Source organism: Megalobrama amblycephala, linkage group LG11, assembly GCF_018812025.1.
Source record: "Megalobrama amblycephala isolate DHTTF-2021 linkage group LG11, ASM1881202v1, whole genome shotgun sequence".
Classification (NCBI taxonomy): domain Eukaryota; kingdom Metazoa; phylum Chordata; class Actinopteri; order Cypriniformes; family Xenocyprididae; genus Megalobrama; species Megalobrama amblycephala.
Window position 1 is genome coordinate 20,590,733 of NC_063054.1, and position 27,635 is coordinate 20,618,367.

The 27,635-nt window shown below is 36.9% G+C and overlaps 2 protein-coding genes and 1 long non-coding RNA gene across 10 annotated transcripts in view; 1 reads left to right on the forward strand and 2 right to left on the reverse strand.

Annotated features, from left to right (window-relative positions):
* Positions 1-15,725, forward strand: part of esr2a (estrogen receptor 2a) — a 121,592-nt gene extending 105,867 nt beyond the window's left edge. For 7 of the 8 annotated variants that reach the window (XM_048206649.1, XM_048206650.1, XM_048206652.1 and 4 more), the window contains 7 exons: positions 706-822; positions 1,977-2,300; positions 5,620-5,758; positions 7,815-7,948; positions 10,144-10,327; positions 14,619-14,809; positions 15,040-15,725. In XM_048206649.1, coding sequence (XP_048062606.1) covers positions 706-822; positions 1,977-2,300; positions 5,620-5,758; positions 7,815-7,948; positions 10,144-10,327; positions 14,619-14,799 — 1,079 coding nt within the window. In that variant the 3' untranslated portion in view covers positions 14,800-14,809; positions 15,040-15,725. Of the gene's footprint in view, positions 1-705; positions 823-1,976; positions 2,301-5,619; positions 5,759-7,814; positions 7,949-10,143; positions 10,328-14,618; positions 14,810-15,039 lie in introns of those variants that run through there. The other variant, XM_048206655.1, reaches the window with a different exon arrangement.
* LOC125277986 lies at positions 2,308-14,727 on the reverse strand. The gene is made up of 3 exons (XR_007187028.1): positions 14,595-14,727; positions 3,127-3,198; positions 2,308-2,904 (listed from the first exon to the last, which is right to left on the reverse strand). It is a non-coding gene; the product is annotated as an uncharacterized LOC125277986 (long non-coding RNA).
* Positions 15,726-15,814: 89 nt separating the features above from the next.
* LOC125277985 (nesprin-1) overlaps positions 15,815-27,635 on the reverse strand; it is a 115,982-nt gene continuing 104,161 nt past the window's right edge. The window contains 14 exon segments of the mRNA XM_048206656.1: positions 15,815-16,874; positions 17,366-17,415; positions 20,124-20,315; positions 20,454-20,507; positions 20,510-20,584; positions 20,675-20,869; positions 22,084-22,182; positions 22,184-22,287; positions 23,892-24,015; positions 24,272-24,369; positions 26,032-26,257; positions 26,812-27,006; positions 27,118-27,255; positions 27,363-27,545. Of these exon segments, the coding sequence (XP_048062613.1) occupies positions 16,667-16,874; positions 17,366-17,415; positions 20,124-20,315; positions 20,454-20,507; positions 20,510-20,584; positions 20,675-20,869; positions 22,084-22,182; positions 22,184-22,287; positions 23,892-24,015; positions 24,272-24,369; positions 26,032-26,257; positions 26,812-27,006; positions 27,118-27,255; positions 27,363-27,545 (1,941 nt within the window). The 3' untranslated portion in view covers positions 15,815-16,666.

The following is a 27,635-nucleotide window of genomic DNA, read 5'->3' on the forward strand; positions in this document are numbered from 1 at the left end:
GGACGCAACAGTGAGTGATTTGATCATATGCTAATAAAATGATCGTGCCAGAAGAATAGCGTGATAACTTTATTATATTTGCTTTCTCTGCATCATCTTGTGAGCTTTTAGTATGTTTTACGCATGCGCAGAAGTGGGATTTAAGAGTTTTCAGAGGTTTGTGTGGATGGGCAACTTTTGGAAAACTCTACAAGGAGCATTTTTAAATGAAAAATCTGTTTCCAAATGTCTCCGGATTAATGTAGACGTAGCCTGAAAGTGATGATGATGCCATAGTAAATTTGCATACTGATGTGATTTGTGTTTTTAACAGTTTCTTACGTAAGCATGCTGAATTGTGAATGGTCTTGTCTTTCTTGCATATATTTAACCACACATAGCCATCTTTACAGTGCATAATGGATGCCTTCACAGCTGTTAGAATCCTTCAGAAATGCTAATTTATTCAGTCTTATTACACAGCTCTGGAATAATGGATTCTTGGTCAGTCATGGCATTCTGTTGTAAAATATTTTATAATGACTTCTAAAATGTATTATTTTCAATAGTCCCTGACAACCAATCTTGTACACAGCTGTTTCTCTAAGACCACTCTGCTTTGTTTTGCGGTCTTTAAACATAGTAAGAGTTTCTTTATAGTCAGACTTGTTAAACTTTGAGCATCTGTTCCACTAATAATAGGGAACATCTGATTCATTTTCTCAGGACACAATGACTACATCTGCCCTGCCACCAACCAGTGCACCATCGACAAGAACCGCCGCAAAAGCTGCCAGGCCTGCCGACTCCGGAAGTGTTATGAAGTTGGAATGATGAAATGTGGTGGGACTCGGTCTCTTTCATTCTTCCTCCCTAGCAACACCCTTTTTTACACACACACAGTTAACAAATACTTAATCATAGATTGCTGCTGAATTATGTCCAAAGTCATGGACTTTATGTTCCAGTATTAAGCAGCTATCATGCCGTGAAGTTGTGATATGCGTCAGCATTGTAATGATAATGTGATAGAACACTGATTATTTATAGGAGTTGGTCCAAGGTTGCACCAAAATAACCTAGATACAATACTCAAAATTCATCTTATCATACATAATTCTTTGTCATAAATAATTTCAGATAATAATAATTCACACATAATAATATAATTCACTTCAAGGTTAGAAGAGAAAGTGATGTATTCTTATCTCAGTAGTTGATGTTGTTGGTTTGAGCACTTTAGACTGTATACTCAGTCTTGTAAAAAAATAAAAAAATAAAAAAAATATATATATATATATATATATATATATATATATATTTATTTATTTATTTATTTATTTATATATATATATATATATATATATATATATATATATATATATATATATATATATATATTTTATTTATTTATTTATTTATTTATTTCACTGCTTTCTGGCTTTGCCTTCTGTTCACCCATATTTTGGTTCTCAACGTTTTTTTCACTTGAAGGGCCTCTATTGTCAACAATTTTTGAAGGCCAGTTTTTCTGATGTAATTTTGCCAAAGCTGCTTGTTTTAAAACTTTTTTATTAACAGCAATTGAGAATATTAGTATTAAATTAAACAATAAAAACAATAGTTACTGAGGGAAAAAAAAAATTAGCAAAAAAAAAAAAAAGCATTTTATTTTAAATTTAAATACTTACAAAATCCTGCAGCCCCTGTAAACTGCAAAGGCAATGAATGTTCCCGAACACTCCTTGCCTTCTACCATTGGTCAGACAAACACATAGTCCTGCCCACATTCACACCATTGGTTGCGGCACGCTTTCTGTTGTGGTCAGGATAATCAAACAAACAAAGCAATGTTTTGCCACAGTGTTTGCACTTTGGAGAAATCAACCTACAAATAAAAGACTACATAGTAGATTGTACTTGAAACTATTTAACATAAAAAAATTATATAATTTGCTATTAAATGGACTATTGCTTGTGTATTGTATATTTCACAGGGTTACGGCGAGATCGTGGCAGCTACCAACAAAGAGGAGCACAGCCGAAGCGAATGGCACGATTCTCTGGCAGGATGAGAACAAGTGGCCCGAAATCTCAAGAGATGAAAAGTGTCCCACGTCCCCTCAGTGGAAATGAGGTGGTTACCATGGCGTTGAGCCCTGAGCAACTCATCGCTCGCATCATGGATGCAGAGCCACCTGAGATTTACCTCATGAAAGATGTGAAGAAGCCATTTACTGAGGCCATCGTCATGATGTCACTGACCAACCTGGCTGACAAAGAGCTCGTTCACATGATCAGCTGGGCCAAGAAGATCCCAGGTGAGTGTAGAACCAGATTTATAAGAAAAACTGATTCAATTATAACATTAGCTCAGTGTGTTACCTTATTTCTGCTGGTTTATAGAACTTTTCCAATAATAAGACTAACTGCAAATCTACATGGAATTGAGGTATTTGGTAATAGCATGCATCAATTTGTAGACCAAACCCAGAAGGCTGAATCACCATGGATTCCCTCTGGAATTTCTAATGGGTTTTTAGAATAGCAGTTTTCAATTTATGAGTACAGTAAGGGATGCAGTTAATATTACTTGATAAGAATTTGTCATTTATCTTCTGTATTTAAGATAAATTATTACATCATACCTTGTCCAAACATGAATTTTGAAACAGTTTTTAGTTGTCCAATGAATTGCATGTCATTTGTCAAGCACATTAACCTTCATTTTGATCACGCTTTGATCTGTATTTAGCAGTTTGAACATGGAATATTTTTTTTCAGTTCTTGAATACATGGGTTAGTAGTTGAATGTAATATAGATGTAATGAAGACCAAGGTCCAGTGAAATATCTTCACAATCCTCTATGATGTATTTAGGTCAATCATTATGTGTGTATTTTAAGCGGATGATGGAGACAGCATCTGAAACACACAATTGAGTTTAGTTAGTGTGTCTCTTCCAGTTGTTTTTGTAAAAACAATTTTTGATTATAAAGGCCAAAATTAAAGGAAAAAGTGATAGAAAAGTCATGATGCTAGCTTTAATGTTTTTTGTGGCTGGGTGTGTTTATGCATTAATTAATAATTAAAAAAAAATCTAACCATACGGATCATAAATTCAGCATCTCTATTAACGTTACTTACTTTGTGGAAAAGAGATAATGAGTATCCTTAACTGAACAGAGCTGGTCCCACTGACTTACATGTTCTGTTAAACTGAAAAAAGAAAAAACATGGTTTTTAAAGTTAAAATTTATAGACATTTGTAAGAAAGAAAACATTTACCTGTTGAGAGCGACAGTTTATGTAATTGGATGGCTCGTTCAGCTACAGAAAATCAATTATGAGGTGGCCTTGACAGTTACAGATTTGAAAAATAAAAAGGCGGGAATAAAGATCCCTAAACTCTAACACAAAGAAACATTTCAGCATTTAAAGGGTTCTTCAGGAAGATACGGTTATAAATAGAAGTGTAACTATGTGTAAAGAACCTTTTTAAAGAAGCCATCTTTTTTTTAGATAGTTTAGCACACTTTCTGTGTGTAGAACAAAGATGTGAGATTATGTGCTAGACGAATTATGTGAAATTCATGCATCAACTGTTTTAATCCTCATGTAGTCTCTTGTTAGCAACATATGTTTTTAAAGCACACAATGGTTGTCATTCCATTGATTGTGGTATGACTGTATGTTATTCATGCTGTTGAACAAATCGTTTGCTCGTGTAATGTTAGCCACAGACATTGTTGAACTCAAAAATCAAAACTATTATAAAAACCACTAGAAATTCATGGCTCAAAAATGGTAATTCTTAAATAAGTTCTATATATTGAACTTTGAAGAACCGTTTCTGTAGTGAATGGATTTTCTGGATTGAAGTGAACTTGATGTATAATGTGTCAATGTGCTTAAAATGGACAAAATGATACAGAAAAAATTGAGGTGAAAAATTATATTTCAATAATTTTGTTTGCTCTCAAAACGTTTGCTTTCTCCCTAGAAACTTTGCATTTTCTTGCAAAACTGGTGATTTAAAAAATTTGTGCAGTGGGAGGGAAAAAAATTTCTATATTTTTGTGAGCCAGCACAATTTCTTGGGGGAAAGCAATACTTTTGTGAAGAAAACGAAGTGTTTGTGAAGGCAAAAAAAATATATATATATATATATATATATATATATATATATCAGTACAGTCCAAAAGTTTGGAACCACTAAGATTTTTAATGTTTTTAAAAGAAGTTTCGTCTGCTCACCAAGGCTACATTTATTTAATTAAAAATACAGTAAAAAACAGTAATATTGTGAAATATTATTACAATTTAAAATAACTGTGTACTATTTAAATATATTTGACAAAGTAATTTATTCCTGTGATGCAAAGCTGAATTTTCAGCATCGTTACTCCAGTCTTCAGTGTCACATGATCCTTCAGAAATCATTCTAATAGACTGATCTGCTGCTCAAGAAACATTTAATGTGTACAATTGTACAAAATATTTGTGTTTTTACAATATATATTTTTTCAGGATTATTTGATGAATAGAAAGTTCAAAAGAACAGTGTTTATCTGAAATCTAATCTTTTGTAACATTATAAATGTCTTTACTGCCACTTTTGATTGATTTAATGCATCCTTGCTGAATAAAAGTATTCATTTCTTTAATTTCTTTTCAAAAAAATAAAAATAAAAATTCTTACTGACCCCAAACTTTTGAATGGTAGTGTATAATGCTACAGAAGCTTTGTATTTCAGATAAATGCTGTTCTTTTGAACTTTCTATTCATCAAGGAATCCTGAAAAAAAAAAAAGTACACAACTGTTTTCAACATTGAAAATAATCATAAATGTTTATTGAGCAGCAAATCAGCATATTAGAATGATTTCTGAAGGATCATGTGACACTGAAGACTGGAGTAATGATGCTGAAAATTCAGCTTTGCATCACAGGAATAAATTACTTTGTCAAATATATTTAAATAGTACACAGTTATTTTAAATTGTAATAATATTTCACAATATTACTGTTTTTTACTGTATTTTTAATTAAATAAATGTAGCCTTGGTGAGCAGACGAAACTTCTTTTAAAAACATTAAAAATCTTAGTGGTTCCAAACGTTTGGACTGTACTGTGTGTGTGTGTGTGTGTGTGTATGTATATATATATATATATATATATATATATATATATATATATATATATATATATATATATATATATATATATACATACACACAGTACAGTCCAAACGTTGTATATCACATCTATCAGTGTAAATCACAGGTTTATTAGCCTGAAATCTGTTTTCTGATCTGATTTATCACTTTAATTAATGTTTGGCATTTGAGATGGGCAGTCTTTTATCAGTGGATAATCATGTTCTTATTCTGAACATGAACAATTAGTAAACTTTCCCTCCAGATTATTCCAGATCCCCAGGGATGAGCAGCTTATGTGGAGACACAAGCCTTTTCTCATTCACTTTCATTCAGTGAAGCACTGCCTGCTGAAATGAACTACTCTGCTAATTGTGAATATTAACTGTGAACTATGGATTATGTTTGATTCGCTATGAATTGAATGAAACTGTGTAATTGTGTATGTAGTTGGTAACAAGTGCTTATTTCTTACTGCAGGTTTTGTGGAGCTCAGTCTTTTTGACCAGGTCCATTTGTTAGAGTGCTGCTGGTTAGAGGTGCTGATGTTGGGACTAATGTGGCGTTCTGTTAATCACCCTGGAAAGCTCATTTTCTCTCCAGACCTCAGTCTCAGCAGGTAACTAGTGTGTTAATTGTGTTTATCCTTCCCATTGCCTAATTTATGAACGGGCACATTCATCTCTCAGTGCTTGAATTCATCTCTTTATTCTCACATGCTTTTTATGCAGTTATCCATTTTTTCTGTATGCCAATGTGGTATAAAATCATTTATGGGTGATTAAAGTCACTGATTATGTGTTCTGATGTACAGACTTCGGTTAGCTCTCTAGTCATGTCAAGGTTAAAAGACATGTTAACCATGGTCAGTCCAACCTAAATACAATCAGTCAATGGCATGATGTAATAAATGTATGCAATAAAATGCAGTTCATACTTACGGGGAATACATCTCAAAACAAGCATGTTTTTAATTTCTGAATTAAAAATGAATTTTGATATTTTGGGGGACATAAAATAAAAAATGTTAGGGTGATACAACTGTCATTATATAATAATGAACTTTAAATATAATTGAACTTTTTCAATTGTTTTCAATGGGAGCGCCGCGTTTTTTAAACGCCAGGAGCGTAACGAGGCACTGAGCGTCTTTTTCACGCTGGTCGCCTTTTCTTTTTTTACTGGTCGCCTCGAGTTGAAGAATGTTCAACTTTGAGTAAAACGCTGCGCTCATCACTGTCACTTTTTAGCCAGCCGTCCAATCAGAGTGGAGGAGGGGCGGGACAAATAAAACTCCGACCAACGGATATTCCGTATCATAGCAACAAAGCGTCTCAACGGAAAAAAAATGCTACGCTGCAGAAGCGCTCTCAAGCGCTCACAGACGGGCGTTTTAAGCAGAGCGCCTAGCGTTTTCAGCTGGCTAAAAACGCTCAGGTGGACACACGGCCTAATAGTGCAGAGTCTGTCAGCAGACATGGGTGGAACCTAAGCATTTGTGATGTCACAAAAGCTACCATCTGCAAACGGCTTATTCTGAGACACTGCTTATGATATTTTATGTGGATTAAAAAAAGAGTGGGTGGATTTTTTCCATTATAGGATGGTTGTGTACAATCACAGCCGACACACGTTTATGTTCAAACACCATGTAAAAGTGAATTTTGCATAATAGGACCCCTTGAAACTAGAATTTTAGAATTTAAAATGTAATTATAAATTGTAACGTGTGTGTGTGTTCACACTGCAGAAGCTTGGTATAAAGAACTGTGTGTTCATAACAATTTTTGTAGAATATAGCAAAACATCTCAAGAATAGAGCTGTGAAACAAAATCAGCAGTTTGGCCAGATGTGTTCAGATGTGTCAGCGAGTGTGGTGGGAACTAGAGAGCTGCCAGTACAACTGTGGGAAAACAGAACTGATTCTTCCATGGCTTCTCTGTTATCATGGCCCCTCCATGCCACTGCCCTTTGTACCCCCCTAACATGATGTGTACCCATGTTGTCATGCGAGGAAAAAAAAATGGGCCAAGTTACAGATGCTCTGCAGACACTGGACTATGCTTCCAAGCTGTTCCAGTCATGAGTTGGTTTGCTGTAAATATGCAGCTGTTGCCAGATATTTACTGTATTTTCATGGGCTTGGATAAGGAATTCATTGTATCATAGCCAACTGGGTCCACGAGTTTAACCTGGTGAATGGTGTCAACATCGATTTTTCATTTTTTTTTTTTTTTTCTGACTGCAGCTGCCAATAATGACTCTCAGTATTATTTGACACAAATACAAATCTCCTAAAATAATAGTTAATATAGAACTGAAGTACAACAACTCAATTATTTAGCCCCCCTTGTGTTTAGGTTGTGAATAAGTCTTGTTTAATGCTAAATGGAAGTAGCTGTATCTTTGTTCTCTCTGTTCTCACAAGTTTTAATGAAATGTTAGCGCTGTCTGGTCTCATTTACTGCTGCAGGTCCAATTGTAGCACCTCATAAGCGTCTCAGGGAGCACCTATACTCTGATTTTCCATTTGTATAGAGTTCACCATTAGTGCTTTCAGTAGGTGCCAGGATTTGGAATACAGCTAGTGAGGTTTGAGATTAAGGCCCGGTCCCGTGTTTCTGATGAGGTGAAGCTAATTTGTGAGACTGATAAAAGTCTTTGTGTTTGGCAGAGACGAAGGCAGCTGTGTGCAGGGGTTTGTGGAAATCTTTGATATGCTGCTGGCAGCCACGTCCAGATTCAGAGAACTCAAGTTACAGAGAGAGGAGTACGTGTGTCTCAAAGCCATGATTCTCCTGAACTCCAGTAAGTGTTCTTCTCATTAAAAGGTTTATGAAGTGTGCATGCATTTATACTACTTCTATTACTAAAACAAATGTGTATTTTATTGGATAATGAATGTGCATGTTTGGTTGACCTTCCCCATAGGACAGAATAATCACAGTGAATCACAGTAGTATCTTATTTGTTTGACTAGTTAAGAGGGCGACTAGTTGACTAGTTGACAATTAAGAGAGTAAGTAGAGACTAGCACACGTTTTTACTATACTTATGTTTTTTTCATTTTAAGTATGTTTTTTTTTTTTTCTAATTACTCTCACATGACTGATAATACCATAGTGAAAATTTGAGGAGCCATTAATATTTAATCCTAATATTTAATATTGATCCATAAATAACTTTTTTAATCATAATTTTTTTCAGATATCAACTTTTTTTATATATATTTACAAATTCTTTTTGCAGTTTTTCAAAATTCTTTGATGAATAGGGTTTGAAACATAATTTATTTGAAATAGAAATCTTTTGACATAAATGTCTTTACTGTCACTCTTGAACAATTTAATATATCCTTGCTGAATAAAAGTGTTAATTTCTTTAAAAAAAAAAAAAAAAATTTAAAGCAACAACAAACTGCAGGAAAATTAAATGTATAAGCAAATGTATACATTGTCTCTAGCACTGAATTGTAAAATAAAAAAATAAATAAAATAAAGATCCAGTATGGTGAACAGCTGTCATTTCAGCTACAAACAAACTCTAAGCATTCGTTTGGGTCTGTATATGTAACCCCTCCGGGATTCAAACCGGCATTTCCAGCATGGGAGGCGGGCATGCTAACAAGCTGCAGCCTTAAGTGCTCTTCTTGAGGTCAGGGTAGCGAGGTTTACCTGCACAGCTCTTACTAGCTGGCCTCCATTACACTGACCCCCCCTAAACCTCACTTCCGACACCAATGTAACCCTTCCAGGTTGTACTTGCATCACTCTGAGCGGGATTCAAACCGGCATTTCAGGCATGTGAGGTGGGTGCACTAACAAGGACGCTAGAGACTTCAGCCTCTAGCTTCAGTTGGTAGTGTGCCTCTTGAGGCCAGGTTAGTGAGGTTTACCCGCACAGCTCTTACTAGCTGGCCTCCATTACACTGACCCCCCTAAACCTCACTCCCGGCACTAATGTAACCCCTCCAGGTTCTACTCGCACATGGGAGGTGGGTGCGCTTACAAGTGACCTCAGTCTCTAGCGTCAGTTGTGAATGCGCCTCTTGGGGCCAGGGGAGTGAGGTTTACCTGCACAGCTCACTCTAGCTGGCCTTCATTACACTCAACCCCTAAACCTCACTTCCATCCAGGTCAAGGCACCAATGTAACCCTTCCAGGTTCTACTCTGAGAGGGATTCGAACCAGCGTTTCTGGCATGGGAGGCGGGTGCGCTAACAAGCCGCAGCCTCTAGGGCACCTCTTGAAGCCAGGGGAGTGAGCTTTACCTGCACAGCTCTTACTAACTGGCCTCCATTACATATATCATAAATGAATGTCATGGCCTAGCTCTTACGCTTCAGACATATAGCAGTGTTTCTCACATGGGAAAAGCAGGTTTGATTCCAGCTAGTGTCATGCACCAATCAAACCCCCCTCATTTCTTGTCCTCTCTAGTGTCTATCAAATGGCATAAGGCCAAACAAATGCCTGCCCTTAACAGAGCTGTAATAAATAGTGTTAATTTGAGGCCCATAACTCAGAAGGTTACTACTATCCATGCTTTAATTGAAGAGAACCTTGGCATGGCCAGGCAAGAAAAACTCTCGCACACCATAAAGTCTTAATGGAAACAACATCCCTGCTTTGAGGAGTGATCCACGCTTTCAACCAAACTATCCATTTCATAGCAAACACTTTTGTAAGTAACAGGCAGTATCTGTTTAGTGTTTAATATTACTGAAGGAACCAATATTTCTTCCTGCTCCGATTCCTCTGAACTTTTTATCTGTCTTTTCCTCGTGCATTATCTCTTCATTCTCAGCCCCCAACAGCTGTCTTCACTTTGTCTCCTCTGTGTCACTTATTTGATCACTCCAGATGTGTTGCGTTGTTTTTGAATGGGATATTCTTTGGATTGGATGCTTATTTGGGTATCACCCTCTATTATTTTAAACGGCTGTAAATGTCAGTGTCTCATGGCTTGAATTGCTGTGAACCTACGCTTGTGCGTCATTGCAGACATGTGTCTGAGTTCGTCTGAGGGAGGAGAGGAACTGCAGAGCAGGTCGAAGCTGCTGTGTCTGCTGGACTCAGTGACGGATGCTCTGGTATGGGCCATCTCGAAGACAGGCTTGAACTTTCAGCAGCGCTCCACCAGACTAGCCCATCTGCTCATGCTGCTCTCCCACATAAGGCACCTCAGGTACAGACAATAAAGAGTGTCCAGGTGTTCAGTGTTATGCTGGTTACTGCATGATGATTGAAATCGTGAAATGGCCTGAAACGGTTAACTAAATAAACTGTGAATAGGTCATGTTTTTAAATGCGTCATGGACGGAATGGTCCAGAGAGCGCTGCACTATGCCATCTGCAGAACAAAGCACCAAGATGGAGGAATGTCTGATCAAAGCTGTACACGGATACCCATTTTTGAATAAATCTACTAACAGAGCTACTGCAAGTGATTTTTGTTGCTGGAAATCCATATATCCTTTGCTGAAACAAACTACCGCGTCGTCATGGAGAGTGCACTGTTGCTTAGTAATGGCAGACGCCACCGGAGTGTAAGCTCCCGAGCGCTTTCGAAAGGAGAAAGCGGCGTGGATGAGTTTTCCATCTGTTTTTATACGCTACATATGAACGGTCACTTAAAATAGAGACAGAGCGACACGCGTCATAATCTGAAAACCATGCCCACCGGGGGGGGGGACAATCCAACAGTCTCCATTGACTTTGTATAGTGAGGCTGCCTCCTTGTCATTTCTGACTTATAACAAAAAAGTGTACAAAAAACAAGCAAAAAAAACAGAACCAAAAAGCCAAAAGTTTTTATAAGCTGTCGACCCAAAAAAACGAGCGTTTAAGGACTAAAAAGTGGATACAGGTGATTGAGACAGAGCGTGACGTCATATTACTATGAGAACTACACCCACTGGAGGGGAACGTAATCAGGTACCCCCTTTCCACCAGCACGAACCAGTGCCCAAGGAAGTCGACCGGAAGTTGAAGTCGGCCGCGTGCCGCCATCTTGTAGCAGAACTTCACTTGCGTTAGCATCCCATTGACTCCCATTCATTTTGGCGTCACTTTGACAGCGAATAACTTTACATCTGAGGTGTTTAAAGACTCCATTTGTCCATTATTTATTTCTAAAGATACATGACAATGTATAAAGGGCTCCATTACCTTCTATGTTACATTATGGCCCCGTAGAAACAGTTTTTGTAAAAATAGGCTAACGATTGCGTCATAACCACTCGACACTCTGTCGCACAGGAGAGAAATTACCGTACAGACAGGAGGAGAAGCTCGCAGGCAATAGTATGCATTAACTTAATATGGCGTACTGGCGTTACATTTTAAAATACTATACAAAATAATTAATCAGAATACTTACTCCTGCTCACTCACGCCAAAGAACTCCCCGCTCAAGCTCGCCGTCTCTGCAAGATTAACGATGGCAGTTTGCACGCACAGCTACTAGAAGATTTACATCTGTCAGACAGGTTGCTGACGTCATCAAGCTTAGTTTGAGTCTGCGCGTCAGAAACGGAAGTGCAAAAAATCGCTAAAAATGGGCTTCACTTGTCTCAGTTGAGTTCCAATGGGGTCGCTGTGTCCATTTCTCTTACTGTCTATGGCACGAACCGGGTGCTAGTTCAGAGCTAGTGCTAGTACCAGTTCGGAGTTTGTTCAACTGACGAGCCTTCTAAGAACCAGTTTGCCTTTCCACGGGCTAGAGTGCATCACAGAGCCAGGACTTACATCACTGCATACATCTCATATTTCACAGCAAAGCTAACGCTGCAGCGCCAAACACAAACACAGCAGGCTTGTTTGAGATGCATCGGCTTCTCGCATAGCAATCGGCGCATGACATCAAAGCTCAGCGAGAACGATAAAAGTACAAGGAGTCGTATGCTCTACAAACGCTCCCGCGGATCCGCGGCACCCACCGAATCATGTTTCACTACGGTTGATGATCATGGCTTTGCGAACCTACATCGGCATCCAAACACGGCTCGCCGTAATTTGTATATAGATGGAGATTACACTCGAGCTGCTATTTGCTCGATTAGCTGCTATTTCAAAAATGGCGGTCACAAGTTTCTTGTTGGTCATGGTAACCCCCGCCCCCAGCCCCTGACGCAAGCGGTTCTTGAGCGGGTCTAGCCCAGCAATGTTTTGGTGATACTTATGAACCACTTTTCCTGGTTCGGAGCTGGTGCTTTGTGTGTCGAAAGACAAAGAACTGATTTGAAACTAGGCTCTGGCTCCGAACCAGCACTCAAACTGCCTTGGTGGAAAAGGGGTAAGTGACAGGAAATATAATATATAAAACTGACATTTGGATATTTGACTTAAGTGACTGAATGTTTACTGCACACGTGGGCTTACTGAGGCATACTGAGTGTCAGGATCCCAAAATTTACCATTTCTTCCTGCTGATGCTTCACATCTTATTGCCTGTATCCACTTTTGTCTCCTTAAAGGCTGGCTTTTACGGTTCGGTAGCTTATAAAAATTTAGGTCTGGGTTTTTAGCTTGTTTGCTGTACACCTCGTCACACAGCAACTTTAAGGCATTGTTGTTCTGTTTTTTGTTATAAGTCAGAAATGACAAAGAGGAAGCAGCACGCAATACAAAGTCAATGGAGACGGTTGGATTGTTTCCCCCCCCGGTGTGGGCGTGGCTTAAATGTGCTCTGTCTCTATGGCTCAAATGACTCAACGCGCCAAATGCTAGTAGATCAGCGATGAAACCTGTTACTCGCCCGGTAACCTTTTAATAAATTTAATATCATAAAATTCGCAACGGATGTGATGTAATTCTATAGGTACAAATAGGCTATCGTCTGATGCGATGCATGTTTGCTGTAGGCTAACAGTAGGCGTGTTTTAATTTTTGATTCAATGTAAATGCTACTGCATTTGTGACGCTTAAATTGCATTTGGGAACGCAACATTCGAATTAGAATCGTTATCGTAATTGTTAATAATTATGTTGTTGTTAAGTTTCATCGTCACATGATCCTTCAGAAATACTGATTTGCTGCTCAAGAAACATTCACTATTTATTATTATCAATGTTAAAAAGCAGTTTTTACTGCCTAACATTTTCATGGAAACAATACTATTCAAACATTTTTGGTAAGATTTAAAAAAAAAAAAAGAGAAGAATTAATTCATCATACAAAATATTTCTATTTAATAAATGATTTAATACAACTGATGAATGCAAATAAATGCTGTTCATTGAACTATTTTTCAAAGAATCTTGAAAAATAAAATATCACCATTTCCCCAAAAATATAAAGCAGCACAACTGTTTTCAACATTGATAATAATCAGAAATGTTTCGTTAAGTCAAATTGAAATGATTTCTGAAGGATCATGTGACTCTGAAGGATCATGTGACACTGAAGACAGGAGTAATGATGCTGAAAATTCAGCTTTGATCACAAGAATAAATTACATTTTATAATATATTAATATAGATTTATTTTTTACTATTATTTGTAACAATATTTCACAATATTGCTGTATTACTGTATTTTTACTGTATCAAATAAATGCAGCCCTGTGAGCAGAAGAGATTTATTTTAAAATCATTAATAATTGTTTCCAAACTTTTGGCAGGTACTGTAATAATAACAATTCTATTAATACTTTTATTGCATTATATAATATATTAATTATTATTATGATTATTAAATGCTGCTTTTATTTTTACAGGACAATAGTATGTATTATTACAATATAAGATACAGTATATATTTTAAATAAGAAGTGACAAGGCGTGGCTTGTGGGTGTGGACGGATTTTCCAGCTTTTTTATCTTTAGCTGATTACATGCCTGATATATTGTATATCATTTGTTAGACAGTATGTAAGGTACATTTATCTGTCATTGTCACCCTAATTGAGATTCATTACTTCAAAAACCCTCATTGTTTTTGAGCCAGAGAAATACAGCTCTGATTAAATTATAATTATGCTAATTATGTGCATTATCACTTTTGCTTGAATCTGGTTAGCTTTTTGTTAGCTAACTACTTCAAAAGTTTAGCTTGACTGTTTTGAATGACTTGAAATTAATGTTAATCAATATAGCTTACTAGTATCTTATAGTTTAGCTAACTACTTTTTTCAGAAAGTTAGCATGACTGTATTGAACTTCTTTAAATTATGATTAGCTAAGCATTGTAGCTAAGCTAACTCCATTTTCACATGGTTGGCTTACTAATTTAAACTACTTTAAACATGTAGCTTGTAATGTAGCTAACAGCTTTTTCAAAAGTTTAGCTTGACTCTACTGAACTTCATTAAATTTTGAGAAGCTAGTAATGTAGCTAACTACTTTTTCAAGGTTAGCTTGACTGTATAGTACAGTCTTCAACTTGTGAGCTTGTAGCCTGTCTTAGTGATGTGTATTTGTAACTCTTGATCTGTGCAAAACCTTCCACTGACCATATATCCACTACTCATCTGTAGTAACAAAGGCATGGACCACCTCCACTGCATGAAGATGAAGAAGATGGTTCCTCTGTATGACCTGCTTCTGGAGATGCTGGACGCTCATATCATGCACAGCTCACGTCTGTCTCACTCCGGCCCTCGAGAGGGCAAAGGCGTCCAGGAGGCCTTCACCTGCGCTTCTCAGCATGGACCCTAAACTCTGTCTGGTAAGATATAGAAAGAGTGGTTTGTTTCGTAACGCTACATAATGCAGGCATTGTGATGCTGACATAAATAAAAATAGTTTTACTGATGGAAATGCCTGTTTTATAAAAGATTTAGTTTATATATTTTATTTTACAGGCCAGCTAAATTTTTTTCCACAAATCCTAAAATAACAATACAAGCTGAAAAAATAATTTAAAAATCACATTAAATTGCTCTTCTTTCTCTCCAGTGCTGAAGGATGATTTGTAGTTTCGGGAAGATGAACAACAAAAACAGCCAAAAAAAAAGTGGAATAGGATTTCACAAGTTGAAAAACATCACGGATGCCTTGAATGTTTTTCCTGTGAACTTTTTTTTTTTTTCACAGACAAGATGGACCTGGTGTACAATTTCTACTTTTTCATTTCTTTCTATACAGTAAGCTTGCTACTGTCACTTTCTGTAAAATAAAAAAAAAAAAAAAAAAAAAATCAGCATCACGATGCCTATAACAAATGCTGTAGATAGAGCGGCTATTGACAACCCTGTCGGAAATGAACAGATCAGATTCCAACACTTGTAAAATGACTGTATGAACGATGAGAGATTAGTCTCCAGTGTGAACAAAGACTAAATTCTGGTCCAAAGATTTGAGACCTGAATCAAGCCTTTTTTTGGTCAAAGCAAGAGGATTCATGAATGTCATCTGTTTCTTTGCATCTGTTATTTTTGACAAATGTAACCAAAGCAAAATGTTTCAAAAAACAGTTACTTTCGTCCTGCTCCCTACCTAGTAAACCCCTTTAACACCATAAAGGCCTTGTACAAAACATTTATACATTTTCTAGTCATATCACCAATTTATTCCATTGTGAAAACTGTTCTGTTTGTAAGATGAACCACAGTTACCAGAATTACTTTTGATATTGCACTATTGAAGAGTTCTCAGAAAGTCCTGTCTTGAGACACAAAAGCCAAAATATGTGTGCCTATAGTCTACACTTTTTTTTTTTTTTTTTTTTTTAAAAGAAAAAAGTTACAAGAAAGTGTTTTTCAGTTGAGACAATTTATTAACTGATATAAAACTAAATCTACCTTAAAGCATACAGATGTTAAAAGTACTTAATAATTGCACAGATGGAGTCAAAGTATTTATAAAGTTATCTGCCGGCAGCCATTTGAATTGTTTGATATAAATTTACAACTTTTGTTGACTACTAAGAATTAAAGACCAGATGTAATACAGTTTTACTGAAGTAGACAATGTTTATTTTTTAAACAGGACATAATTTGTAAAAAGTTTTCAAACTTTAATTTCTGTACACTTTGTGTTCCACCTTGCAGCACATATGTAACAATGTGTTATTTACACTGGGGTGAATTAAAATGTTTCATGTGCATTTGATATTTTTAAATATATTTTTGTTTTGGGCTTTGCAAATACAGTTAATTCAGATTCATAATTTAAAAATGACCACATAATCCCAAAATAGCAGCTATCCATCATGTCACCACAAACTGGCTGAACAGTTCATCTTTTCCACTTGCAAACTCTTATAATCAGTGCATGATGTGCTTAAATCTAGAAACATTTGGAAAAAAAAAAAAAAATCAGTGATTTACATTCAAGCTCATACAATGATTGACTTTACAGCATTGTGACAAGAAAAGGGACATTTTTTTTTAGATCACATTCTCGTAACATTAACAACAAAATATCAGTAGTATGGCTCTCAAAGGGGAATAAATAGCATAAAACCAATTATATAAATACAACCATTAAAAATATTGCTTGGACAAAAGTGTGGTGCTTCGCCGCACATCTGAGTCATGAGAACGGCTCCGTGGATCGATCGTGAGAACAGTTGACGAGGGGCTCATGTGGGAGGAGGACCGTTGGTGTAGCGTAACATGGGGTGGAAAGAACGGGCAAAATTGTTGGAAAGGGTGCAGCTGTAGTCGTCTTCAGAAAGAGGGACCAAGCAGGCCACAACCAGCAGCAGGAGGAACAGGAGATGCAGAGGGAAAGCCGCGCGCAGGACCCGATAGAAGAACGAACGCTGAGGGGATGGGTCACGCTTTGACCTGAAACAGGAAAAATAAAACCCTTACTACTGCTCTTTTTTTCAAATCAAAACGTGTATATAATACTGGGTATGTGCATTTTTGCTTTTATAAAACGTTTAGTACAAGTGATTCTGATAGCTGTTTTATTCACAATAAAGAATGACTATGACCGCCTCACCCAACGGTTCTGTGTATCACTAAACAACACCCTTAGCAACATAAACATGTTTGTTCTTATTTGAAGAAAACTATTTTCCAACAGAAGGGAGGTATTTAGTGATTTTACTTTATGAAAGTAGCATTGATACATATTTTTGGTTCTAATATTTATATTGTGTGTGATGACCGTTTTATAAGAGCAAGACCATTTTGAGGCTAGTGCTGTACGTGATACATATATATTTTTATAATATTCTACGCTTTTTTAATGAATATTCTAGAACTATTCATTAAAAATGTAAAAAGGCTTAAAAAAAATGAAACTGGTTAATGTGTGTGTGCAACAGTACCGAGAGCATTCGGAGGATTTCCCGTCTCCTGCAGCATCAGTTGTGGACTCCTGCAAGCAGACAGAGAAGAGTTCAGCCCCTCATCACAAATGAAAACTACTCAACCACATCCTAGTGCTCTAATTCATGAGCATGTAATATACTTTTAATTGAAATATTATTTATAGTACAAATGAACAGTAACTGCCTTATCTTGGTTAATTACTGTTTGTAATTGTTGACATGGTGGGGCAAAAATTTGCACTCAGATCAAATAATTTTAATGTATACAACCATTCAAAAGTTTAGGTTTGATAAGATTTTTGAATGTTTTTAAAAGAAGTCTCATACTCACCAAGGCTGCATTTATTTGATCAAAATACAGTAAATATGTAATATTGGGAAATATCACAATTTAACAGTTTTCTATTTTAATATACTGAATTTTCAGCATCATTACTCCAGTCTTCTGATTTGCTGCTGATTTCTTTTTATTAACAATGTTGAAAACAGTTGAGTTGCTTAATATGAGTGAATATATATATATATATATATATATATATTTTTTTTTTTTTGAATTTTATATATATATATATATATATATATATATATATATATATATATATATATATATATATATATATATATATATATATATTTTTTTTTTTTTATTTGGTATATATATTTGGTTCCATATTTTTGGTTCCAAATTTTTATCAATTTTACTGGTAGTCCACTGAATATGAAGAATTTTTGGGTATAATAATGTCACAGTTTAACTTTATTTGCTATCTTCACTTACATAAATGAACTATAGGGTCCTGCACCCACTAGTAAAAAAAAAAAAAATATATATATATATACACATACACACATATATATATATATATATATATATATATATATATATATATATATATATATATATATATATACTACACAGTACATCCAAAAGTTTGACCACTAAGATTTTTATGTTTTTAAAAGAAGTTTATCTGCTCACCAAGGCTACATTTATTTAATTAAAAATACAGTAAAAAAAAAAAAAAACAGTAATATTGTGAAATATTATTAAAATTTAAAATAACTGTTTTCTATTTGAATATATTTGACAAAGTAATTTATTCCTGTGATGCAAAGCTGAATTTTCAGCATCATCACTCCAGTCTTCAGTGTCACATGATCCTTCAGAAATCATTCTAATATGCTGATCTGCTGCTCAAGAAACATTTAATGTGTACAATTGTACAAAATATTTGTGTACAATATTTTTTTTCAGGCATTATTTGATGAATAGAAACGTTCAAAAGAACAGTGTTTATCTGAAATCTAATCTTTTGTAACATTATAAATGTCTTTACTGCCACTTTTGATTGATTTAATGCATCCTTGCTGAATAAAAGTATTCATTTCTTTAATTTCTTTTCAAAAAAATAAAAATAAAAATTCTTACTGACCCCAAACTTTTGAACGGTAGTGTATAATATTACAGAAGCTTTGTATTTCAGATAAATGCTGTTCTTTTGAACTTTCTATTCATCAAGGAATCCTGAAAAAAAAGTACACAACTGTTTTCAACATTGAAAATAATCATAAATGTTTATTGAGCAGCAAATCAGCATATTAGAATGATTTCCTGAAGGATCATGTGACACTGAAGACTGGAGTAACGATGCTGAAAATTCAGCTTTGCATCACAGGAATAAATTACTTTGTCAAATATATTTAAATAGTACACAGTTATTTTAAATTGTAATAATATTTCACAATATTACTGTTTTTTACTGTATTTTTAATTAAATAAATGTAGCCTTGGTGAGCAGACGAAACTTCTTTTAAAAACATTAAAAATCTTAGTGGTTCCAAACTTTTGGACTGTACTGTATATATATATATATATATATATATATATATATATATATATATATATATATATATATATATATATATATATATATATATATATATATTTATATATTTTTTTTTTTTTTTTACTAGTGGGTGCAGGACCCTATAGTTCATTTATGTAAGTGAAGATGGCAAAATAAAGTAAACTGTGACATTATTATTATACCCACAAATTCTTCATATTCAGTGGACTACCAGTAAAATTGATAAAGATTTTGAACCAAAAATTCATTTTAACTCTGAGATCTTGTTTAACTCTGTTTAACTCTGAGATCTTGTCATATTTTATTACCTTTTTTAAACTATAGTGAATAAACTGTATTAATGAATAAAATGTTCAAGGTGTCTGAATAAAATCTGGTTTATTTTAGTTTTTTCAGGATTCTTTAATTAATAGAAAGTTCAGAAGAAGCATTTATTCAGAACATAAAAATCTTTTGTAATATTATAAATATATTTACTGAAACCTTTGATCAATTTAATGTGTCCTTGCTGGAAAAACTATTCATTTCTTTTAATAAAAAAAAAAAAAAAACTTAACTGACCCCAAACTCATGAATGGTAAAAAGTCTGTAAAAACGAATGGTAAAAAAAAATCTGTGTAAGAATTTTTAAGAAGAGGAGAAATGTGCTTCTGTGGCCTCAAAACGTTCAAGGTTTTAATTAATCCTCTATATTTAAATGGACATTCTTTAATTGGTAGCAATGAATTGTGACACTCAAATGTATAGCATTTTTTTTTACCAATTAAATAATAAAAATAAGTAAAAAAAAAAAAAAAAAAATGCAGTGTGTCCTTAGTGGAATTAGCCTCCTTTTTTTTAACTCTGTGTTGTAAATGCCTCAAGAATATTTTGAAAAACACTCTTACCAATCTCTCCTGAATCATCTGGAGGTCCTGCTCGACTTGACGTGACAGCAGTCGTAGTTTGCTTCCAATGACGTGGAGTTTTTCCCTAGCTTCAGCACTGTCCTCCCCAGCAGCCTCGGGAAGCAGCTCAGAGACGATCTCCTGCAGGGAGCTCACTTGCTTCTGCCTGCCCTGCAGCTCCTCTGCCAGATCCTGCCACCAGGGGGAGCAATACAAAAGCTCACTACACCAGAGATAGTATCAATGCTTGAACAGTCTTAGTAGATGAGTAAGCTGATGTTGTTCAAGTTTAGGCTCATCTCATGTCAGAAGCCGGTTTCTCGCGCTCACCTTCAGTGTTTTCCTGTGTTCCTGAAGAATGGAGGGCTGCACAGAATGGGTCGTCCGATGTTCACTGTGTAGCGTCTGCTCTCTGCATGGGCCAGCCACAGCAGTAGAGAGTGGACCATCTCATGGAACTCCTACATGAGGGCAGATGGTCAGTTTCACGTGTCATCAAACCCGATAGACGTTCATCGAGGTTTAGTATGAATGTTTGACAGTTCTCTCACCTGACAGCGTTCTAGTGTATTGCGTAGATTGCCCTCCCATCCCTCTAGGCCTGCACAAGCCTCTGTCCAGCGGCGATTCATGCTGCGCAGACCCTCCTGAAGCTCATGTCCAGTGGCCCCCTGCTGCAGCTCTTGCCCACCCAGGTTCAGAGACAGCATCATGGTCTTATAACAAGCAAATGTCTTCTGCATTTCCTGCATAATGAAAAAACAAACCGGAGTGTGAAGACAATATTACCTTTTTTACTTTCTAGTGTCTCTGTATTTGTCCATTCTTCAGGAACATGGGAACACACTGAAGGTGAGCGAGAGATATAATATGAGATGAGCCTAAGCCAGAACAACATCAGCTTCCCCATCTACTGTATTTTATCAGTATTTATAGTTTTTTATGACATCACACCCTTATACAGCACCCACCTGGAGGGCAAAACAAAGCTTTCCTCCGCTGACCGCCAGTTATTTTTTTTCACCAGGTTTGTAGCTTTATGAATCATTTTATTCGAATCAAATGTTCGGAGCGCCAAAGTCACATGATTTCAGCAGTTTGATACAGGTTCAGCTGATGTCTGAGTGCAGCGGCAGCATTAAGAGTGTGAAGAGAGTTTCTATGATCCTGGATGAAGAACAGCAGGAATCATTGATTCAAAACAAAAGATTTATAAGGCTTCAAAGCTGTGTTTTAAAATCGGCCATCACCACATTAAATATGTTTTGAGTACCTTTATGGATCTTGAGAAGTTGGATTGCTGGCTATGCAGGCCTCACTGAGCCATCGGATTTCATCAAAAATATCTTAATTTGTGTTCTGAAGATGAACGAAGGTCTTACGGGTGTAGAACGACATGGGGGTGAGTAATTAATGACATTATTTTCATCATTTTTGGGTGAACTAACCCTTTAATGTGGCTTAATGCATTAGGACAGTTAAATTGGAGGACCAAATTCATCATAGCTAAAACTCATTAGTAAAACACTTGTACAGGCAAGCAGATGAATCCAAAATATGAACACATATTTTCACGTTATGCGTTTTTTTTTCCATAGACAACCATTATAATGCAATTTAATGCACAGAATTCATATACAGGGCTCATCATCTTGCCATCTATATAGTATGAATCATTAAGTGTTTTAGAACGTCCTGCTGTTTTTAGTGATTTAAGTGCCCAGAACTTGCAGTTTGTTCACATCTTTGTTTTTCTTCTTTTGAAAGGTGATCTAAATATTCATGGTTTGAAAGATGGAACATTGACAGGCCTGTGCAACAGTTCTATGGATGTTTTGCCTCTCCAGGTCTCTGCGCAGTAACGTGACTGACAGCTATGAATAAAGTACTATTAAATGCATTTAGAACACCAATAAAGGTGTGTTTGGATGCAGTGCAGTACTGTAACTGTGACACTCACTTTAAGCTGTTTGACCCTCTCTTCTAAGACCTTGACACTGGCTGATGTCTCGGGTTTCTGTAGTCTATCCAGCTCAGGGGTGACACGATCCAGCCAGGAATGTGATGTCGTGCAGGTCAGAGGTCAGCTGCTGGGGGTCTTTGGTGCAGCACTGTTCCTTACTCACTGCTTGAGCCTGCAGCAGCTCCCAGCGCTCGATCACTCCTGTGGAGAACAGAGGACACATTCAGAGGACCTATCCATTCGTTTATCTACCTATCCCTCCATCCCTTCATTCATCTAACCATCTATCTACTCACCCATCTAATTATTCATGTATCCATCCATCCGTTCCTCCATTGTCTATCCAACTCTCTATCCATCAATTCATCCATAAATGTTGATCCACCTATCCACTCATCCATCCATCCAACCAACCATCCATCCGTCCCACTTATTTAATCTATCCATCCACCTACCCATTCATCGATTTATTCAACAACTCATCCTTCTGTCTATACATCAATCTAGTTCCTTCATTTGTCTATCCATCCATATATCCATTTATCAAAACTGATGAATTGGATAGATTGATTTTTTTCTACCCTTGTCTTCATTTGATCTACCCACCCATTTAATTATCCATTCATTCATCCATCTATCTATAATCCAACCAACCATCAAATTATCTACCCAGCCAGCTATTTACCAATCCATCTATCTACCCATCCACCCATTCCTCCATTTATCTAGCCAACTATCCATCCATCTATCTATCCATCCATCCACCCAGTCACCAACCATCCATCCATCCATCACTCCATTTATCTACCCAACTATCCATCCATCCAACTTTCCCATCTAACTTTCCAATCCATCCAGCTATATCCAACTATCTATAGTTAAGCATCAATTTATCCACCCAGCCACCTATTTACCAATCCATCTATCTACCCATCCACCTAGTCCTCCATTTATCCACCCAACAATCCATCCATCCATATATCTTTCCCATCTAACTTTCCTATTCATCCATCCATATCCAACTATCTATCCATCAATTTATCCACCCATTGGTATCTATTTACCAGTCAATCTATCTACCCATCCACCCATTACTCCATTTATCTACCCAACTATCCATCCATCCACCCATCCATCCATCCAACTTTCCAATCTAACTTTCCCATCCATCCATCCATCCATCCATCCATCCATCCATCCATCCATCCATCCATCCATCCATCCATCCATCCATCCATCCATCCATCCATCCATCTAGCCACCCAGCCACCTATTTACCAATCCATCTATCTACCCATCCACCCATTACTCCATTTATCTACCCAACTATCCATCCATCCATCCATCCATCCATCCAACTTTCCAATCTAACTTTCCCATCCATCCATCCATCCATCCATCCATCCATCCATCCATCCATCCATCCATCCATCCATCCATCCATCCATCCATCCATCCATCCAGCCACCCAGCCACCTATTTACCAATCCATCTATCTACCCATTCACCCATTCCTCCATCTACTCAACTATATATCCATCCATCCATCCATCCATCCATCCATCTGTCCGTCCAACCAACTATCCATCCATCCATGAGGTGGCATCATATGCTATTTTTGATAAATAATAAGTATTTTATAACAAGTCTTTTATCCTTTTTTTTTATTAAAATGACAAGTAGTCCCCTGTACATGTGATCTGCGTCAGTGCATGTACCCAATTATATGTGAAGTGTCTTGTTACATAACTCACTCAGGTCAAGTACATCCTCATGTCCCTCTGTGTCTGACAAAGTGTCTCTACCTGACTGTTTGTCTGCAGTGCCGAGGCCAGTAAGGCCTTGTTCCTCCTGCTGTTCTTCATCCAGGATCATAGAAACTCTCTTCACACTCTCAATGCTGCCGCTGCACTCAGACATCAGCTGAACCTGCAAAGTGCACAGACACATCACACATGTGCCTTTACAATCACCTTTCAAACTTATGAGAATCCACATGTTTATACTAGCATGGAAAATTGATGTAAAATTGACAGGCCTTTGCAGCAGTTCAATGGACATTTGAATACTATGAATACTACTTGAGAATCCACATTTATGCAGGCAAAGTCTGAATGAGGAAGATGACAACATGCAAATGAGATTATAAAAGTGCTGGGTTAAAAAGGAAAGGGTATATACTCACGTAGCCTTGTTTAAAAGGAGTGCTTGCATGTGTAGGTGAGGAGTCGTCCAGCTGGAAGGATTTTCTTTCAGGCGTGTTTTGAAAGTGCCAATTCTGTCCTGTGAGTGTGTGAGAGAGGGAGAGAGAGAGAGATTTAACTCGATGCTTTGCACAGGCATTTCACTTTGGCTGTGAAATAAGAATGGACACAAGTAGTATAAAACTATTTTGTTTTACAGGGGTCACATCAAATTGAAAATTTCTGCACCAGAGGAAAAAAAAAAGATATCCAATCTTTGTGATGTTCCAGAAATAAGTGCATATGCACATGACAGCCCACACCAGGGCCTACTGAGTGATCAGAAACTTGGCCAAATCGGTCACGGTGAGGTAATGAGGAAGAAGTAGGGTAGATAATATTGTGGGAAAGTGTAAAACCTTGCACTTTTCCTCATTCTGCATACCATACTGAAAGACCCCAACATTAGATATGAGTGGCTGAAGTTTATTTTCAACAAAACACACAGCTATTCAAAAGGTTGGGGTCGGTAAGATTTTTTAAATGTTTTTTTTTTAAATAAGTCACTTTGATGGCAAAGCTGAATTTTCATCAGCTAGCCATTACTCCAGTCTTCAGTGTCACATGATCCTTCAGAAATCATTCTGATATGCTAAATTACTGCTCAAGAAACATTTTATCATGTTCTTTCAAAGGGCCAGAGACAGGGTGGAAAATGGCCATAAAACATAAAATATGTTTTACACAAATGTTATTGGCATAAACATTCAATTATAAGTAGATTCCAGGATAAAAGTACAAGTACAACCCATTTAAAAGTAAAAGCATCAAACAAACATTTTTTCAAATACTGACACACTGGTACATCATGTACACTTCTCCAGTAATGAGCAAAGCTTCAAGAGTGTGCAGTTTAGATAAATGAATTATTATCTTTTGCATGAGCATGAAAGCTGTGGAGGGGGATGAGCAGGTGCACTGAGCCGTTTTGAGCGAAGGGGACGCAACCCTCTCATAACCTCCCTGAGATCTGGACATGCCCTGCTCTCAGCCCTCCTCTTAACCAACAGAACCTAATCACAGGCCCAAGTCTTTCATGATAAGAGCACATAGCAGAGCAGGGTGAGGGGAGTACACTTGCATCTTTTGATTTAAGAGAGAGAGAAAGTTCTGCACTGAAAGGAAAAAATACCAGGCCTTTGATGATCCAGCAAACCTAGTCTATGTGTATCGACAGCGATGTGGGAACAGGACAGGAGGGAGAGACAGAAAGAGAATAATGTGGAAAGGGAATGAGAAGAAGCAGGGAGGTGTGGGACCGGACGGATGTGAATGCACCAAAAAAGGTAAGATCTTGCTCTCATGCACATCTGAAGCCAAGTACATGTAAAGGGACATGGAGGCCTACCTAAAGGCTCTCCAAAAGACTTCTTTGTCACCTCAGATGAGAATTCTGGGATTTCTGTGACCTCTAAATCTGGAGGGAGAGAAAATGAATGGCTAAAGCAGCAGTATGTCTCAGCCTCAGATGATATGCCAATGGACATAAAACTGGCAAAAGCTGGTTAAAATTGGCAGTTGCATCGGTTTGGCTGGCGTTTCTTTTTGTAATTTACTGGTGCACAGCATTGTTTTCTGGCAGACTGATATAAATCTGTGTCAACAAGTACCAAGTCGATATAATAAACCATTCTGAGGACAAACTAGACACTGAATTTGGCAAATTTTGCCTGGTTATCAAAACACTTCTATACGTATTTACCTGACAAAGCAGAAAAGAATGCAGCGTCCTCTTCCTCATCATGCGAAGAAGAGCCGCCAACGTCCCCAGTATGGTCCCACTCTAGAGGGATGGAATCCACGCTGATGGGGGTTTCACGGCCCGAGCGCTCCTGAGGCGGTGATAACAGGCACATGGAGGGCTGGCTGGAGGCAGGGGTGCTCTGCGTCTCTCTGGACCGCTCACCATCAAAGACATCCGGCTGTTCCTGCAGGGGTTTCAGAGAGAAAACATTATCATTTATACTCATATAAAATGGCCCATATGCAAAGTTTTTGGACACTTCTGCCATTGCAAAAAGAAGGATGAAGAAATATATACTACTGTTCAAAGTTTTGGGGATTTTTAGGTTTCTTATGCTCACTGAGGCTGCATTTATTTGATCTAAAACAGTAAAAACTGTGAAATATTATTTGAATTTTAAATAAATGTTTTCTATTTTAATATATTTTAAATCTTAATTTATTACAGTGAAACGGTCATTACTCCAGTGTCACATGATCTTTTAGAAATCATTCTAATATGCTGATTTGTTGCTCTAGAATCATTTCTTATTTTTAATGTTGAGAACAGTTGTGCTGCTTAATATTTTTGTGGAAACAGCAAAAGAACAGCATTTATTTGAAATAGTAAATATCTCTACTTTTGGCTAATTTAATGCATCCTTCCTTGCTGAATAAAAGTATTCAATATGCTAAGCTAATAAGCACCTAGTTAAAAGTGAGAACTAAAGTGTTACAGAAAAGCGAATGTTTATAATACCAGGCGGAGGCTGGTGAGGCGCTGGTGGAATCGTGCCACTCTGCCAAACACCTCTTGACAGTACGTGTGCAGTTCTTCTAACTCATCTTCTATCACAACGGCATCTAGCGGAAGGCTCCTCTGAATCAGACCCTCCCCAAACACGATCAGAGCATCAATCTTATTGGTGTTCAGAGTGATCTCCTTCTTAAAACTCTGTAGGGGAAAAGTTCAATTAAATTCACCTAAAATTGACATTTTGTTGTCATTTATTCATGTCATGTGTCGACATCTACGGACTGATTAAATAACTTAATTTAAATTAACCTTCAGCTGTTTCATTTTGTCTTGAAGATGGGTCTCTGAGAAGTGTTCCATGTTGGTAAGCTGGAGGTCAATCTCAGTCAGCCAGACAAGGAGGCTCTCGCGGGTTCCCTCAAACTCCTCTCTCTGGCTTGTGAAATGCTAAATGACAAAGAAAGAGGGAGGAAAAAAATGAAGTTGGGAGAGGTTTGTATTATCACTCAGGTGAATATAAATGCATAGATGACAAAGTGTATCAGTGTCCTCACCCTGAGTCTCCGCAGTATTGCAGCCACTCTCCTCTGGAGTGCGTCCCAGCGCTGGTTCCCATGATGCACCATGGCCCTGAGACTGCTGGCTGCATCGGTGCGGTTCTCCCGTGCCAGTCGCCTGTACTGGTTATTAATGATCTCTAGCTGGGTAAGACTCTCATGTACCTGCCTTTGGAAACCCTAAAACGAGAAACCAAACAAAAACTAACATTGAAAACATTTCTAAATACAACCTTGAATGACAAAACATTCAGTAAATGAAAAACTGCT